The sequence below is a fragment of the Asterias amurensis genome, chromosome 12 (genome assembly GCF_032118995.1).
Source record: "Asterias amurensis chromosome 12, ASM3211899v1".
Taxonomy (NCBI): domain Eukaryota; kingdom Metazoa; phylum Echinodermata; class Asteroidea; order Forcipulatida; family Asteriidae; genus Asterias; species Asterias amurensis.
In genome coordinates this window covers 3,046,562-3,062,226 of record NC_092659.1, presented here as the reverse complement: position 1 = coordinate 3,062,226, position 15,665 = coordinate 3,046,562, and the positions used below count along the sequence as shown (strand labels likewise).

At 39.8% G+C, this 15,665-nt stretch overlaps 1 protein-coding gene across 2 annotated transcripts; it reads right to left on the bottom strand.

The window, feature by feature from the left end:
* Window positions 1–396: 396 nt before the first annotated feature.
* On the bottom strand, window positions 397–15,041 carry LOC139945408 (uncharacterized). Of its 2 annotated transcripts, none has more exons than XM_071942757.1 (11): window positions 14,957–15,041; window positions 13,587–13,854; window positions 12,450–12,543; window positions 11,364–11,608; window positions 10,700–10,842; window positions 8,617–10,158; window positions 8,045–8,226; window positions 6,869–7,010; window positions 6,143–6,327; window positions 4,711–4,876; window positions 397–4,385 (listed from the first exon to the last, which is right to left on the bottom strand). In XM_071942757.1, the coding sequence occupies exons 2-11, from the start codon at window positions 13,775–13,777 to the stop codon at window positions 4,336–4,338; spliced, it is 2,940 nt and encodes a 979-aa protein (XP_071798858.1). In that variant the 5' UTR covers window positions 13,778–13,854; window positions 14,957–15,041; the 3' UTR covers window positions 397–4,335. The 2 variants fall into 2 exon arrangements, with proteins under 2 accessions (XP_071798858.1, XP_071798859.1); XM_071942758.1 differs by having other exon boundaries at window positions 13,587–13,815; window positions 14,957–15,010.
* Window positions 15,042–15,665: the final 624 nt, after the last annotated feature.

Genomic DNA, 15,665 nt, shown 5'->3' with positions numbered 1-15,665 from the left:
CGAGAAATGTGATTTTGTCGTTGTGGGGGGGGGGTCAGGTTGGCTCGTGGTTTTTTTTCCCTGGCTCTCACCTCAGTGGACCCCGGTTTGAATTCCACCTAGGAACGGCGCCTTACATGTGAGTGGATTGTGTTTTCGTGGAAGTGTCGTGGTGTTTCTGATCAGCAGAGTGTGGGTTCGAATCCCCAGTCGTGACACTTGTGTCCTTAAGCAAGACACCAACCATTGCTTCGTCCTTCGGATGGGACGTAAAGCCGTTGGTCTCATGTGTTGTGTCACGCATGTAAAAGAACCCAGTACACTTATCGAAAAGAGAAGGGGTTCGCCCCGGTCACTTCCTGGCTGTGGCTGCTGTATGCGCCGTAGCACCTTGTGAACCCTTGGAAGGTACTAAAAGTAGGGTCTCAGAATTCATCACTGCAATAACCAATCTTTCTGAAAGTTTGTATTATACTCAGCGCCTTGAGTACCTTGTTTGGTAGATACGTGTGCTATATAAGACTTCGATATTATTACGTGAGTTTTAACCATTTGAGGTTTTTTTCACAGTCCCTCATCCAAAAAACTGAACATTATTTTCTAATCGTGGTTAGCTATCTGTTAAAGGAACGTTAAAGAATTGGTAAGAAACACAAATCGTGAAGATCACAGATTTACATCAAACTTACACGGTCTAATGATGATGATAGTATAAAACATCCCTTGAAATACTTTTGTCTGAAATTTCATATTCTGATTAGAAATAGATAATCTAATTTCGCGTTTGGAATTTATCGCTCAGTGAGCGTTTTATTTCATTTTTGTTTTTGTATCGACGTCATGCAAAATGTGTAATCGGTTTTTCACTATTTTCTTGTGACCCAGATGGCCCATCGATCCCAAACTTCTATAGGTTTGTCAGATTATGTATAAGGTGGATTACAAAAACTGATTACACTGCCACCAACTCTTTTGCCAGCGAAACCAATTCTGTAATGTTCCTTTAAGTTTGTGTATAGCAAAATATAAAAAAACCGACAAGTATATGCCCTACTGACGCTGTTGCAAGGATTGAGATTTATTTAAATAAAGAAGGATTTCAATGACATATTATGATTCGAGGCATTGTATGGTTAGGTATCAATGTGATTTGGTTTGCGGTAACGCCATGTGTGTATCTACTTTACAGGTGGATTTTGTTCTTTAGAGAATCGTCTTGATTTACATTTTACTACCGCTTTCTTATTTTTAGAGGCTTCCAATTTTTTCGGGTTTTTTTTCCCCTTTTCTTTTACGAATACAATAACGAAAAAAGGGTACATTTCTATCTCAGACAACAAAAAATTAAGTTTAAAAAAAAGTCAAGCCGTTTGTCTTCAAAACACGTGTCGTGCGGCCATTTTGAAGGGGAAAAAAAACACGAAAAAATCCCAATCGTTTTCAACGAGGCAGGACAATAACACCTTTTGAGCCTTTTTATGCCTCATGGACGCATCCATGCTATCATAATGCTAACCATGATTTTTACTAGTGTTGTTCATTTGTCTTTTGCATGTTTTGGGCGAGACACAAGGCAAAATGTGTCTCAATTAGATTCCACGGTTTAAAAGGGTCTGGGTACCTTTTGTAGGCCACAAAACACAATGTCCACAGATTTACATCAGAATCACATAGTTTTAAAATAATTATGCTAGAAAGCTTCCCTTAAAGTATTACTTGCTGAGGTGCATGACATTTGAGTAAAACAAGACGAAAATAATTTTGCGTTTAAGACGAAAATTATTTAAGCATGTAAAACGTCCTTTCGTGACATTGTTTTACCCAGTTTTCGACAGCTACAGCACGTCATCTGGAAATATTTTAAGAAATATTATGTGTATACTATCATTATCTTTAAACGGTATAAGTTTAATGTCAATCTGTTGACGTTGTGTTTTGTGTTACAAAAAGTACCCAAATCTCTTAATATTGTTCTGTCCATCAAATTCATCAAGTTCATTGACAAACAGATTCATTTTTTTCTTCTTTTTTTTATACTCTACAACAAACAGCTATATGAAGTACAAATACCTAAATACTCTTTGCTAAGTGTGCTACAAACTAATATTTTGCGGGGAAACATCCTGAACAGTACTTTTTTAGCCGTTTGACGATAAGACTTGTTGAAGAAGCAATAAATGTAAACATTGCACACGCAGTTGCAAAAAGGCATCCAAGACGTCAGCAAGAAAATCTAATCTGGGATAAAAAAGTCAACGTAAGTCTCCACGACTCCCAGAAGAAAAAGTGGTGTATAGCAAATCCCAAATGTCAGAGTAAGTACAAGAAATGTCTTCAAGGCTTTGTTGTCCGAGTTATAGACCTTATGCATTGACGTCATCCAGTGGCCATCTTAGTGGAAAAACGGTGACGAAACAATCGAAACGCACAGATTTGTACGCGCGGTGCACAGGACTGGCCAATGAACAACCTCCTTTTGACCTCTAGGTGAGGGCGCCCTACTGAAATGACGTCATGTGCATAAGGTCTATTGTCTTGCCCCTTACCGACCCGTGTCTCGTGATTCATACTGATTTTGATTATGTGAACGTACACACATGATAGTACGAAAACGGGCAGTAAATCGCCTGCAATGAGGCCCAACAAGTACGTATGTGTCTTTCGTCGGAAAAAACACAAACGTGTTACCTCAAAATATTGGACCCCAAAATTCAATACATATACGGACAATACACCAACGAAAACATAGTATGACAATACGCGCTTTAAAATTACTCATGTGCTATACCCATAGTTCTGTGTAGCATGCACTGCGCTACCTCCCTAGGTTGCCTGATACCTCTTATGACTCGATTCTTGATGGAGCGTTCTACTTAAAATCTCAAAATGCTTTACATTCAGAAATTGTTAGGAACATATACACTAAACCAATAAATCAGTAAAACAAATAATTAATTTGTTGTAAAATAATTGTAACAATTATTAAAGGCACTGGACAAGACACTTTTGGTAATTGTCAAAGACCAGTCTTCTCACTTCGTGTTCTCAACATCACGCATAAAATAACAAACCTGTGAAAATTTGAACTCAGTTGGTCGTCGAAGATGCGAGAGAATAATGGAAGAAAAAACACCCTTGTCGCACAAGTTGTGTGCTTTCCGATGCCTTGAGTTCGAGACCTCAGCTGAGGTCTCGAAATCAATTCAAATAATACTTTAGTGAGAAATTACTCTTTTTTTTCTCAAAAACAATGTTACTTCAGAGGGAACCGCTTCTGTTTTATTCTATCAACAGCTCTCCATTGCTCGATACCAAGTAAAGTTTTATGCTAACAATTATTTTGAGTAATTACCAATAGTATCCACTGCCTTTAACAACAAAACTAATCACGCGCACTTATCCGCAGACAGAGTGCCAAAGATACAACAATACAACACAGCAACTAAAAAATGTACACCATGAGTGATGATTCAACTACAGCTAAATATTAGTCACAAGCAATGTACATGCCATGAAATCTTTGCCAGTAACATGTGTAAAATAAGCAAGATATTTTCGTGCTTAAGCAAAATTTTTTGCTTAAGCAGCTCTATGAAATTGGGCCCAGACTTTCTGCTTCTTCTCACCCATACACTCTTGATTTGTTGAGATGTAGAACAAAGAGCCATTAGAAACAGCTTTATTTTATGTACTGCATCTTTTTTGAACTTCTTGCCTGGTGAATGTTTCCCCCATCCCAATCTGGACTGTTTAAAGGCAGTGTACACTATTGTTAATTGTCAAAGACTAGCCTTCACACAGTTGGTGTATCTCAACATATGCATAAAATAACAAATCTGTAAAAATTTGAGCTCAATCGGTCATCGAACTTGCGAGATAATAATGAAAGAAAAAAACACCCTTGCAACACGAAGTTGTGTACGTTTAGATGGTTGATTTCGAGACCTCAAGTTCTAAATCTAAGGTCTCAAAATCAAATTCGTGGAAAATTACTTCTTTCTCGAAAAACTATGGCACTTCAAAGGGAGCCGTTTCTCACAATGTTTTATGCCATCGACCTCTCCCCATTACTCGTTACCAAGTAAGGTTTTATGCTAATAATTATTTTGACCAATAGTGTCCACTACCTTTAAAGAGGAAAATCAATTCCTGCCTCCAGCTCTCCTGAGTTATGTTCATGTTTTATCATTTTCTTCTTCATGTAGCTACATACCGAGAGTGGCTTTTAGCCTTGTTTGGGGCGAACTTGCATAATTTTATTTTTGTTTTTTAAGTATAACAAACAATAATTCAATGTTGGCATTCAGGAGTGGACTCTATGATGTAGTGCGGCTCCATCTTGGAAGCGCAGATCACTCAGCAGCATTTACAAATTTTGTTTGGGCTCTCCTCTAACATCACGGGTCCTGTAGGTGAATTTGAACAAACAACAAATTGAAATCAACAACATTTAGGATTTGAGGCATTGCATGGTGATGTATCAATATATACTTGGTTTGTGGTAACATCATGTGTGTATCTACTATCTAATAGAGAAGAGGTTTTCCCCGGTGTTCCTGGCTGTGGCTGCTGTATGCGCCATAGCACCTTGTACACCCTTCTAAGGTGCTAAATAATTGGGTCTCACAACCCATCACTGCAATAACCTATCTTTCTGAAAGTTTGTAAATACTCAGTGCTTTGAGTATCTTATTTGGTAGATACGTGCGCTATAAGACTTCCACCTCTTACCTGGTGTCTTCCCTTTTCGTGTCTTGGATGCACCAGCCTCGTCTCCTTGTGAGTCTGCGTCATCAGTCCCAATAAGATGATGGTGCATTGATATCTCGACTATATCCTCATTGTAAGAAGTCGAGGTTTGTTCATTTGTAGAACAGCCGGCCTTTTCGTCTTCTCGCTAGAAAAATAGAGAGCACACACAATATTCATCAAGAACAGTGTTTATGAAACAAGGGTTGACTACTGTCATTTATTTGCTTATAAAGGCAGTCACTTTTGGTAATTACTCAAAATAATTATTAGCATAAAACCTTGGTAATAAGTAATGGGGAGCTGTTGATGGTATAAAACATTGTGATAAACGGCTCCCTCTGAAGTAACGTAGTTTTCGAGAAAGAAGTAATTTTCCGTAAATTTGATTTCGAGACCTCAGATTTAGAATTTGAGGTCTCACAATCGAGCATCCGAAAGCACATAAATTCGTGTGACATTGGTGTTTTTTCTTTCATAATTTTCTGGCAACTTTGACGACTGATTGAGTTCAAATTTTCACAGGTTTTTTACGTTATGCATATGTTGAGATACATCAAGTGAGAAAACTGGTCTTTGACAATTATTAATAGTGTCCAGGGTCTTTAATGGCACTAGACACTATTGTTAATTACAATATACTCAAAATAGTTGCTAGCTTAAAAACGTACTTGGTAACGAGCAATGGAGAGCTCTTGATATAAAGTATAAAGCACTGCGATAAACAGCTCGTTCTGGGCCCAATTTCATAGCGCTGCTAAGCACACAAATTTGCTAAGCATGAAATTTCTTTCTTGATAAAAACAGGATTACCAACCAAATTTCCACTTGTTGCATATTGCTTGTTACTGGTATTCAGCTGTTGTTTGCTTATCCTGAACATCACTTGCAAATTTGGTTGGTAATCCTGTTTTATCAAGGAAGAAATGTCATGCTAAGCAAATGTTTGTGCTTAGCAGCTCTATGAAATTGGGCCCTAGATTAACGTATTTTTTTCAAGAGGTAATTTCTCACTCAAATATTTAAAAGACCTCAGGCCCGAAGCCCTTTTTTACGCACTGAAAGCACACAAATTTGTGCAACAAATGTGTTTTTTTCCTTCATTATTCTCTTGCAACTTCGATGACCAACTGAGTCCAAATTTTCAGACTTGTTATTTTTTGCCTTATGTACGGATACATCCGTGACATTTTTGTCAAAGATACTCCAATAATTATAATTATTTTTCCTTTCATGTACACTTTCCCTGGCGCAAAATCACAAAGCCAAAAGAATGCCTACTACCAGATAGCCCCTCGCCCGGTGCCTCGCCTGGACCTCCATGGGTCCGGGACCGCATCGGCCCGCCCAGTTTGTGGGGCGTCAGCTCCGCCGTGCCCCATCAGCCTATTACTCCTCCGAATTGTATACATACCTGAAACCTTAAGCGGTATTTTTCAATGTCCTTATCCATGTGAAGTTTTTCCATCAGTTCAATGGTGTCTTTCTTCAGGTGGAAATACTCTGTGCTGTGTTTCTCGAGCTTAAATTCCACATTAAGGGCCTTCTTGAAGTACTCCAACCCCTCGCGAAGATGATCGCCGGACTCCTGTGTCTTGCCTGAAAAAGTAGTCGAGGAGGAAACATTTTAAAGGCAGTGGACACTATTGGTAATTACTCAAAATAATTATTACCATAAAACCTGACTTGGTAACGAGTAATTGAGAGCTGTTGATATTATAAAACATTGTGAGAAACGGCTCCCTCTGAAGTGGAGAAGTTTTCGAGAAATAAGTTATTTTCCACAACATATGATTTTGAGACCTCAGATTTAGAATTTGAGGTCTCGAAATCAAATATCTGAAAGCGCACAACTTCGTGTGACAAGTGTGTTTTTCTTTCATTATTATCTCGCAATTTTGATGACCGATTGAGCTCAAATTTTCACAGGTGAAGATCGGACATACAAACATATGTGAATGTCCAACGTCCAATATCGAAAAGCAATGTTGACACTTACTGTATAAACACATGTGAATGTTCAATTTCCAATATCGACAAGACAACGTTGACGTTCGCTGTACAAACTCACGTTCGCTGTACAAACTAATGTGAATGTCCAATGTCCAATGTCAAACTAACTCTCTGTTATGGTTTGTACCTGCTTTACTGAGTTGGTCTCCTATTTTTTCGTGTAGAGTACCAATGAAGTACAGATTGCGTGCTGTTGCGGGATGTAATCTACACGTCGCCTCTCTGATCTGACCTGCTTCTGTTGCCCTTGGTAATGCCTTCTCGTATTCCTGTGTGGATATAAGCCAAAAATGGCAATATTTCATGAATACAATTTTATTTATTTGTGAGCTTATTAACTGTAAGCTTTTAAGCCTTCGGGGAAGATAGGGTCGAAACGTCCGGCCTAAAATATTGTTTGCGTGTATACCATTGGCTATGTCCTTTTGGTTGGTATTACAAGCAGTGTTTAACAGCAGACTCCATTTCCCGGCTTATTAAAGGCAGTGGACACTGTTGGTAATTGTCAAAGTAAAGCCTTTACAGTTGGTGTATCTCAAAATCTACATAAAATAACTAATCTGTGAAAATTTGAGCTCAATCGGTCGTCACACTTGCGAGATAATAATGAAAGAAAAAAAACACCCTTGTCACACGAAGTTGTGTGCGTTTAGATGGTTGATTTCGAGACCTCAAGTTCTAAATCTGAGGTCTCGAATTCGTGGAAAATTACTTTCTCGAAAACTTTGGCACTTCAGAGGGAGCCGTTTCTCTCAATATTTTATACCATCAACCTCTCCCCAAGAAAGGTTTTATGCTAATAATTGTTTTTAGTAATTACCACTGCCTTTAAACTGCTCTACAAATAATTGCTTATTGCTCTGCTCACTTGATAAAAAAAATAATACTTTTTGATCTATACAGTCTCTTATTTTCTTTTACGATGAAATAATATCCTCTGGCAGTCCTCTCGTACACCTTACATATTTTTGAGGGCATCTTTGCTGTATCCTTACCAAGATCTTATTTTTGAATTGCCATACTTTGTCTTCAACAAGAAGTTCTCATCCGTAAATTTAGAAAGAACAAAGATATTGATAGAGATATTGACAAAATACTAGAAAATAGGGAGACTGCCAACATAGGGTTAGATAGCTCACGTGGAAGAGCGCCGGCACGTTAATCCGGTAGTCGTTGGTTCGAGTCCCACTCTAGTCAAGTTTCTTTGTTTAACCGAAAATAAAGAAAGATACGTAAACTGCGCTTACACTAATCTTAATATTGAAAAATATTTATAGAACAAGAAAAACAAAAGTTGACGAACCCCCATCTCGTAGTAGCTCATAGCAATATTCTTCAGCATGTATGCAGTACTGGGTAGTTTCATGAGCTTGAGTGACTCGGCAAGCTCCAGTGCTTCTTCATACGTCTTAATAGCACGTCTATAAAGCTTATCTGCTTTCTTCTCGTGGCAACTATTCTTCCCCGCCTGGTGATAACTAGCCCCTATAATAATAATTATAATAATGAAAATAATAATAACCAGTTTTTATATAGCGCTTTTCACACCCGGAGGGCGTCTCAAAGCGCTTCCAACAGTATTACCCCTGGTCACTGGGCCTTAAATTCATTCCTTAAACCATCTCAGCTCCCTGATGGGGAGTATGCAGCCTGTGCAACATTAATATGCGCTACTCGACTAAATCAATCACAAGAATCACCTCTGCCCTCACAGGTACCCATTTAATTACCCCTGGGTGGAGAGAAGCAAATTATAGTTAAGTGTCTTGCTCAGGGACATAAGTGTCACGACTGGGATTCGAACCCACACTCTTCTGAACAGAAACAGCATAGCTTGAGTAAGGTGCTATTATCCGCACGGTCACGAAACCCTACCTATATTTAGGAGGTACTCCGGTGCATCGAAGTGCTTCTTCGGGTGGCCATTCGTAATCTTCTTCAGCATGTCCCATGCCTTCTGGTGGTACTCCAGTGCCTTGGCACCCGTCTCCACCCGGCTCTCCTCCGCCTTGTTGTAGTAGGCGTGACCGAGGGCGTTAAGACATCGAGCCGTGACTGTATGAGCTCCGAGAAGACGCTGGTGTATCGAGAGTGCTTCCTCTAGCAAGATGATAGCTTCTGAAAACTCCTCATTTTCGGAACGGATGCGGCCCTTGACGTAAAGCAATTTGGCCTTGGCTCGTTCACTGTCGACCGTCAACGTACCGCTTCTCACACGTTTTAAAGGCTCCTCAATGGTCTTCAAGGCGTTGGAGTATTGAGCTAATGTTACTTGCTCATCACCGACCCAACCTTTAAAGTACGCCCAGCCTACCACTTCGTTTTCAGCAAGCATCTGCTCACTTTTGATGTCATAATATTCCAACCGTTTCATCGGGTCTAGGAAGGTTTGTAACATGCTGTACAGTTCTTCTCGGGTATTCGGGCGTGGCAGAGATTCCTGCAAATCTTGCTGGCCACCAGTTGATTTTGAATCAAACTTTCTGCCCATGTCAATCTCAAGAAAGTGTAACACGTTGGTCGTATTCTGTTCATACTCGGCCTGGGCTTTCGGGAAGTCTCGATGTCCCAACTTGGTCAGGGTTTTCATCAGTCCATTCACGAACTCGATGAATCGACGCAGTGCGACTTCGTAATCATCTCTGTTTGCTTGACTGGACTGTACTTTCGTCAGGCATACGAATCGAACCAGTGGGTGAACGTAATGACAAGGCTCATTGCCGACCCTCCCAGTTTCGAAGACACCCAGCTGATCTTTCTCGACAAGGCTCAGTGTCTCCAAATCATCTAAGTCGTATTTGGCTTTCGCATCTTCATGATCTAAGATAGTAGCCGCTTGCTTGGAAGTAAATGAAGCTGGAAAGACGGTCAACTTCAACAGCGCCCTCTTTAGGGGTTCTTCAAGCTGCTCAAACATTGCGTTCAGTGACTTAAGAACCATCTGTTGGCCTTCTTCGATACCTTGAAATGTTGTACTTGCTGACATGAAACCCGGTTCAAGAACTCTTTCAATAAGCTCGAATTTCTTCAGGTGCTCGGCTAACTCTTTGGGTTTAAAATTAGACCTTAGGCGGCTCGCCACGGCACGTAAAGCTTGTGGGTTCCAGCCGCACAACCTGGCAATCTCCACAAGGGAGGACTCGTCTGTGATGGGTGCCCCACTGTCGGTGTCTCGCGTCACCATTTTTCTGAGTAAGACTATGGACTCTTTTTCGGTTAAGGGCTCGAGTTTTATTTCTGCGAAGTGCGGGATATCGGAGGGGCCCTTGACGTCGACTGGATGGCGGGACGTGATGAGGATTTTGACCAGATTGTTCTTTAAACCCAAAATGTCTGATAAGGTTCGGATGAATTCTTTCTTGCTGCCTGACGAGGAATTCAAAATGGCGTCTGCGTTGTCCAGATATACAATTGTATCTGAAACGAGAACAAAGACGGTGATGAACCGCTTTATTATTTGTGAAATTAGTCAAACTGTCAAATGTCATATTTTCTTAGTAATGTTTTTGTTGATAACCTTCTGAGTCTGAAGTGTAAAAGATACTTTTACTAGTTTAGCATTTATACCGTCGATTTGGTATTCACTAAGTCTTTTTAAACCCCAACTTAAAATTGTCTTTTTTTTTAAGAAAAGCATTTGGGGATGTGCAGTGAGTTTTGTATCTGTTTTTTTTTTTTTTTTTTTTTACAGTAATATGGTTGGTATTCATGCATTTTCTTGTCACTTAGGCTCTGATTTCTCTTTTCCTTATTTTCACTAGAAGTGTACTTTTCCTTAAACATTTTCTGTGGAGTTGTCGTATTATTTTTTACTGTTAAGCTCCCACGAACAGGCTGGTCTTGATGGAAAGAGCGTCGGTGAGCAGTTTACAAAAGCATTTTTTATTTCCTCATAAGTATATATTATCACAAGTTATTCTTATTTATTTATTTTTTATACTGTTGTTTTGCATCGTACCTTGTTCACAATTCAAAACCCAGTTTTTGAAGAGGGAGATCTCGAACTGATTGAAGGAAATTTGCTTTCCGGTTAGACTTCTGAATGCCCACAGCCAAACTTCGCTGTTACTCGTTGCTTTGTGGAGGTTTACTTTGACAAGTCTAGCGAGGAGAATTGTGCAAAGACAAAAAGCAAATTAATTTTTTTTGGAAGTGTTTAGTGAAGAGTGTCTTTGAAGATGTCTAATGAGTTGCTGGAAATCACACTACATGGTATTAAGGCAATCCAGTCCTTGATGGTGGCCGGAACAAAAAATGCTGCAACCGTAGATTTTGGTTGCGTGGCGAATTTGATGGAAGTGGCGATTGTGTTTTCTAGGAGGGTAGAATAGAATGTTGTGCAACATCTTGAAGAGGGATTTCAACTAAATTATTGAAAAGTTTGTAGGACATGGCTAGTCTTCTAGTTAAGTCACAAGAAGTCAACACCGACCAAAGCTTGAAGGACCAACATTACCGTGAATTTGATGGAATTGGAGATTGTGTTTTCTGGGAGACTCGAGTAGAATGCTGTGCAAAGTCTTCAAGAGGGATTTCAACTAAATTATTGCGGGACATGGCTATAGTCTTTTAGTTAAGTCACAAGAAGTCATACCGGCCAAAGATTGAAGGACCGACATTACCGTGTCAATGAGCCTGTCTGCTGCTTCTTGTACAGGGCGCAACTCTCCACTGCCAGTTTGGTCTTTCCCGTACCGGCCAGCCCGTAGACCAAAACACAGCGGCACCCGGTCGAGTGGCTGTCTTGAAATACTTCCAGGATCTTTCGCACAAACGCCGTACGTCCCACAAATAATGGATCGTTTTCTTTGAGCAGAGCTGCCACACTCTCAAGATGTTCTTGCCTTTCTTTCTCATACCATTCAACCTTATAAAAGAGGACGAGATAGATATGAAAAATGAACTGACGGAAATAAGCAGAAATTTGCAGCAAACGTTGTGGTGCAGTTTAACCGGCCAGGAAGTACATGGCCACCATTTTGCCCCTTGTCTTGGCCTTGGCGACCCCTTCAGAAGTTAAAGATTTTCAATGGAAGTGCCCTCTGCAAAATGAAAATGGCCTTGCCCTTTGAAAGATGAAATTCCAGGCAAGAGTCAAAAGGACATTCAACAGTCCAAAGTGCATAGCTGAAAATCCAAATTAGCATAATTATTACCCTAACTTGTCAATTCGTAAGCCTGGAGGATATTTGTATTCACAGGTTTCAAACAGACATTAAGACTGTTACATTAAGATGTTTTCCAATTGAACCGCATATCTCGTGTCTCAGTCGGATGATTGTGGACGAACCCCCCCCCCCCCCAACAAAACAAACTAAAAACATTTTTAAATATTTACAAATACAAACTTAGGGCAATTCTTGTTTGAAAATAAAATAATTAGTTGGGTAACGTTTTGTGAATATTTTAATGTCTGTGTGATTGTAAACAAATAGTAAAAGTAACACACACTTTGTAATGTTTTCTAACAACTGGTCCCCTCTACACTGTGCTTGTAAAACCGGCTATGAACCAGCCTAGTGGGTGTGGTTGCATCGCTCATGTGACCACACCCACTAGGCTGGTTCCAAATGGCGTATAGTCCAACCATCGTCGACTAGAGGTCGGGCCAAATATAGTTCTCACGCGAACTTGGCCATACATGTAGCAGACCACACCAGAACAAATCTAGGATAGTTGACTTGTTTTGTGTTAATTTAAGCTCTTACCATTTCTACGCCGGCATTATGGCTTGCCGCCTGCAAAATCTCCTTCAGAAATCCTGTTTTGTCTTCTCCAATGCTTCCATATTTATCCAATTTCCTTGAAAGGAATAAAAAAAAAACATGTTTACTAAGCTATTCATTCTGACTGAGTTACTTCTTGGTACAGTAACAAAACTTAGGAACAACTTTTAAGGAGCGGAGTTCCAATATATTCCGGATCAAGTCCCGTTAGAGACAATGTCAAAACTTTGTTTTTATTTTCATCAATACCTTCGGTAAAGGCACCGTGAACACTATTGGTAATTAGTCAAAATAATTGTTAGAATAAAAACTTACTTTGTAACGAGCAATGGAGAGCTGTTGATAGTATAAAACATTGTGAGAATGGCTACCTCTGAAGTAGGCCTAACGCAGTTTTGGAGAAAGAAGTAATTTTTCACTAAAAAATTTGAATTGATTTCGAGACCTCACGCGTGAGGTCTTATAGTCAAGCATCTGAAAACACACAAATTAGTGCGACAAGTGTGTTTTCTCTTCCAATATTATTTTCTCGAAACTTCGCTGACCAATTGAGCTCAGATTTTCGCAGGTTCATTTTTTTGTGCATTTGTTGAGATGCACCATGTGAGAGGACTGGTATACCATAATAGACCCTTCCCATGAAATATGTAAATTGCACAAAGCGCGTGCGCACTAACGTTTTGGTTGGCAAAATGAGGGAACATCGCGCTGTTTTGTACACGGCTAATGGGTGCGTGACGCAGACGCGATTGCGCGTCTGCTTAGTGCACAACTCTATGGTGTTTGCCAACCAACAGGGTCTGTACGCATGCGTGAATGTGATTAGCATATTTTATGGGAAGGGTCCATTACCGAAGGTGTCCAGTGTTCTATGGACAAACGTTGTTTTTATTTCCAACAATACATTAAAGCCCGGTTCATACTTCCTGCGAATGCAAACGCGAAGCGAATTTGACGTGAATGGGACGTCACGACCCTCCTTTCGCAGCGACATTCGCAAGTGAGTAGAGCAGCTAGAGGGCGGGCAACTGCTGCGAATTATTCGTTGCGAATTTGTGACGTCAAGATTCGCTTCGCATTCGCATTTGCATGAAGTATGTACCGAGCTTATGCGCTTACCGAAACAGTTCCAAAGGTGTATCACACTCGAACTTCTCATCTGGTATTTTAAGACTTTGACTGAGAGTACACAACTCCTGCAAATAGTCTTCATCCACATCTTTGCTTAAATCGTTTAAGAGCTCGTAGTATGGCTTGATGAGTCTCAGAGAGCGCTCGCCGCCGTCCGCTGGGCTCGATGAACGGTCCATGATCGCAGCGATGCCGACCTCGGGACGTTATCTGTTCTCTTGGGTTTTTTTTTTCACAGACGAAAAACTTGATAATCCTGGGGTTGATTTCACAAAGAACTTAGGACTTTAGGACTAGTCCTTTAGGAGATATACAAACTTAAAGGCAGTGGACACTATTGGTAATTACTCCAAATAATTATTAGCATAAAACCTTCCTTGGTAACGAGTAATGGGGAGAGGTTGGTAGTACAAATCATTGTGAGAGACGGCTCTCTCTGAAGTGGAGTAGGTTTAGAGAAAGAAGTAATTTTCCACGAATTTGATTTGGAGACCTCAAGTTTAGAATTTGAGGTCCCGAAATCAAGCATCTGAAAGCAAACATCTTCGTGTGACAAGGTTTTTTTTCTTTCATTATTATCTCGCAACTCCGACCAATCAAGCTCAAATTTTCACAGGTTTGTTATTTTATGCATATGTTGAGATACAGCAAGTGAGAAGACTGGTCTTTGACAATTACCAATAGGGTCCAGTGTCTCTAAGCTACTTTAAGTAAGGACGAGCAACTCGTTTTTACTCGAGGTAACACCAGCCCTAACTTTTTGTGAAACCCACCCCAAACAAAATAAATGGTGGAAAAGAAGCAGGTGAAAAAGGTGAAAAAGGCTTTGTTTTGTGAGCCAAGATTTATTTACCCAAAACTTTAGAATGTGTACAGTCAATTCTATTTGCGTACAAGCTAACCGATGGTTTCACAATGGCTAACATAAGTTTTGACGTCTAGTTACACTTTTTTGAATCAAAATCTATTGATTTTGCAATGCAAATGATCATAGACATAAGACAACAATGGGATAGATTGGCTGTTGCAAGGTTGACGTTTATATCCCCTTATGCGAAGAGCGTCTAAACAAATTAATCAACCATCAAACTGTTGTACGAAATAATACTAAAAACAAAATGTAATTGACAATGCAACTTCTGTGAATTCACAATGGCATCACATGACTTCCTGGTCCTATATAAAAAAAAAATCATCACATTTCTTAATGATATTTAAGCACATTTAAGCATAAACAATGGCCCAATATCAAACAGCACTGGTTCATAATTGGGAATCAACGAGTTGAAACGTAACCCCGGCGCAAGAACAGACTGAAATCAAACAGGTGAATTCACGATATTAGCAGGTGTCCTTACCTTCTGCAACAGCGAGAGCTGAAACCACTCAATGTGCAATGTTGTCACACACAGCAATGGCGTCTCCTAGTGACCCAATCATTATGCATACACAATGTACACATGTCATGAACTTGAGCTTGGTCATAGTTCAGCGAGTTGTGTGTAAGCATTTATTGATGAGGACCGTTTTGGCGCGTGATGTCAATAAACTTCCGCACGACTGCATTGTCATTTTGTAGGAAAATTGCAATATTGATTGTGATGTTATATTTGCAGTGTTATTCTAATGAGGTGCACTTCATCTTCCAGAGGTTTTTTATATACCTGCTCCTAACCTTTGGAACAATCTTCTTTACTTCTCGTTCTATTTCATTCATTGAATTCTAAAACTCACCTTTTCCAGACCCATTTCGCTTACTAGGCTATTTATTTCATTCTTATTCATTTGTATTTTTAAAACTGTTTATCGCTTTAAAGCCACTGGACACTATTTTGTTATTGTCAAAGACCATGTCTTCTCACTTGGTCGTCAAAAGTTGCGAGATAACAATGGAAGAAAGACTACCCCTTGTCGCACAAGTTGTGTGCTTTCAGATGCTTGATGTTGAGACCTCGAAATGTAATTCCGAGGTCTCGAAGTCAAATTTAAATATTTTAGTGAGAAATTACTTCTCTCTCAAAAACTCCCCATTACTTGTTACCACGTAAGTTTTTATGCTAACAATTA

Coding starts and splice junctions, on each gene's coding strand:
- LOC139945408 (XM_071942757.1), bottom strand. CDS start 13,777: ATGGACCGTTCATCGAGCCCAGCGGACGGCGGCGAGCGCTCTCTGAGA. Junction 8,227..8,616: donor GGAGTACCTCCTAAATATAG/GTAGGGTTTCGT, acceptor TTATTATTATAG/GGGCTAGTTATCACCAGGCG. Junction 4,877..6,142: donor AATACCGCTTAAGGTTTCAG/GTATGTATACAA, acceptor CTATTTTTCTAG/CGAGAAGACGAAAAGGCCGG.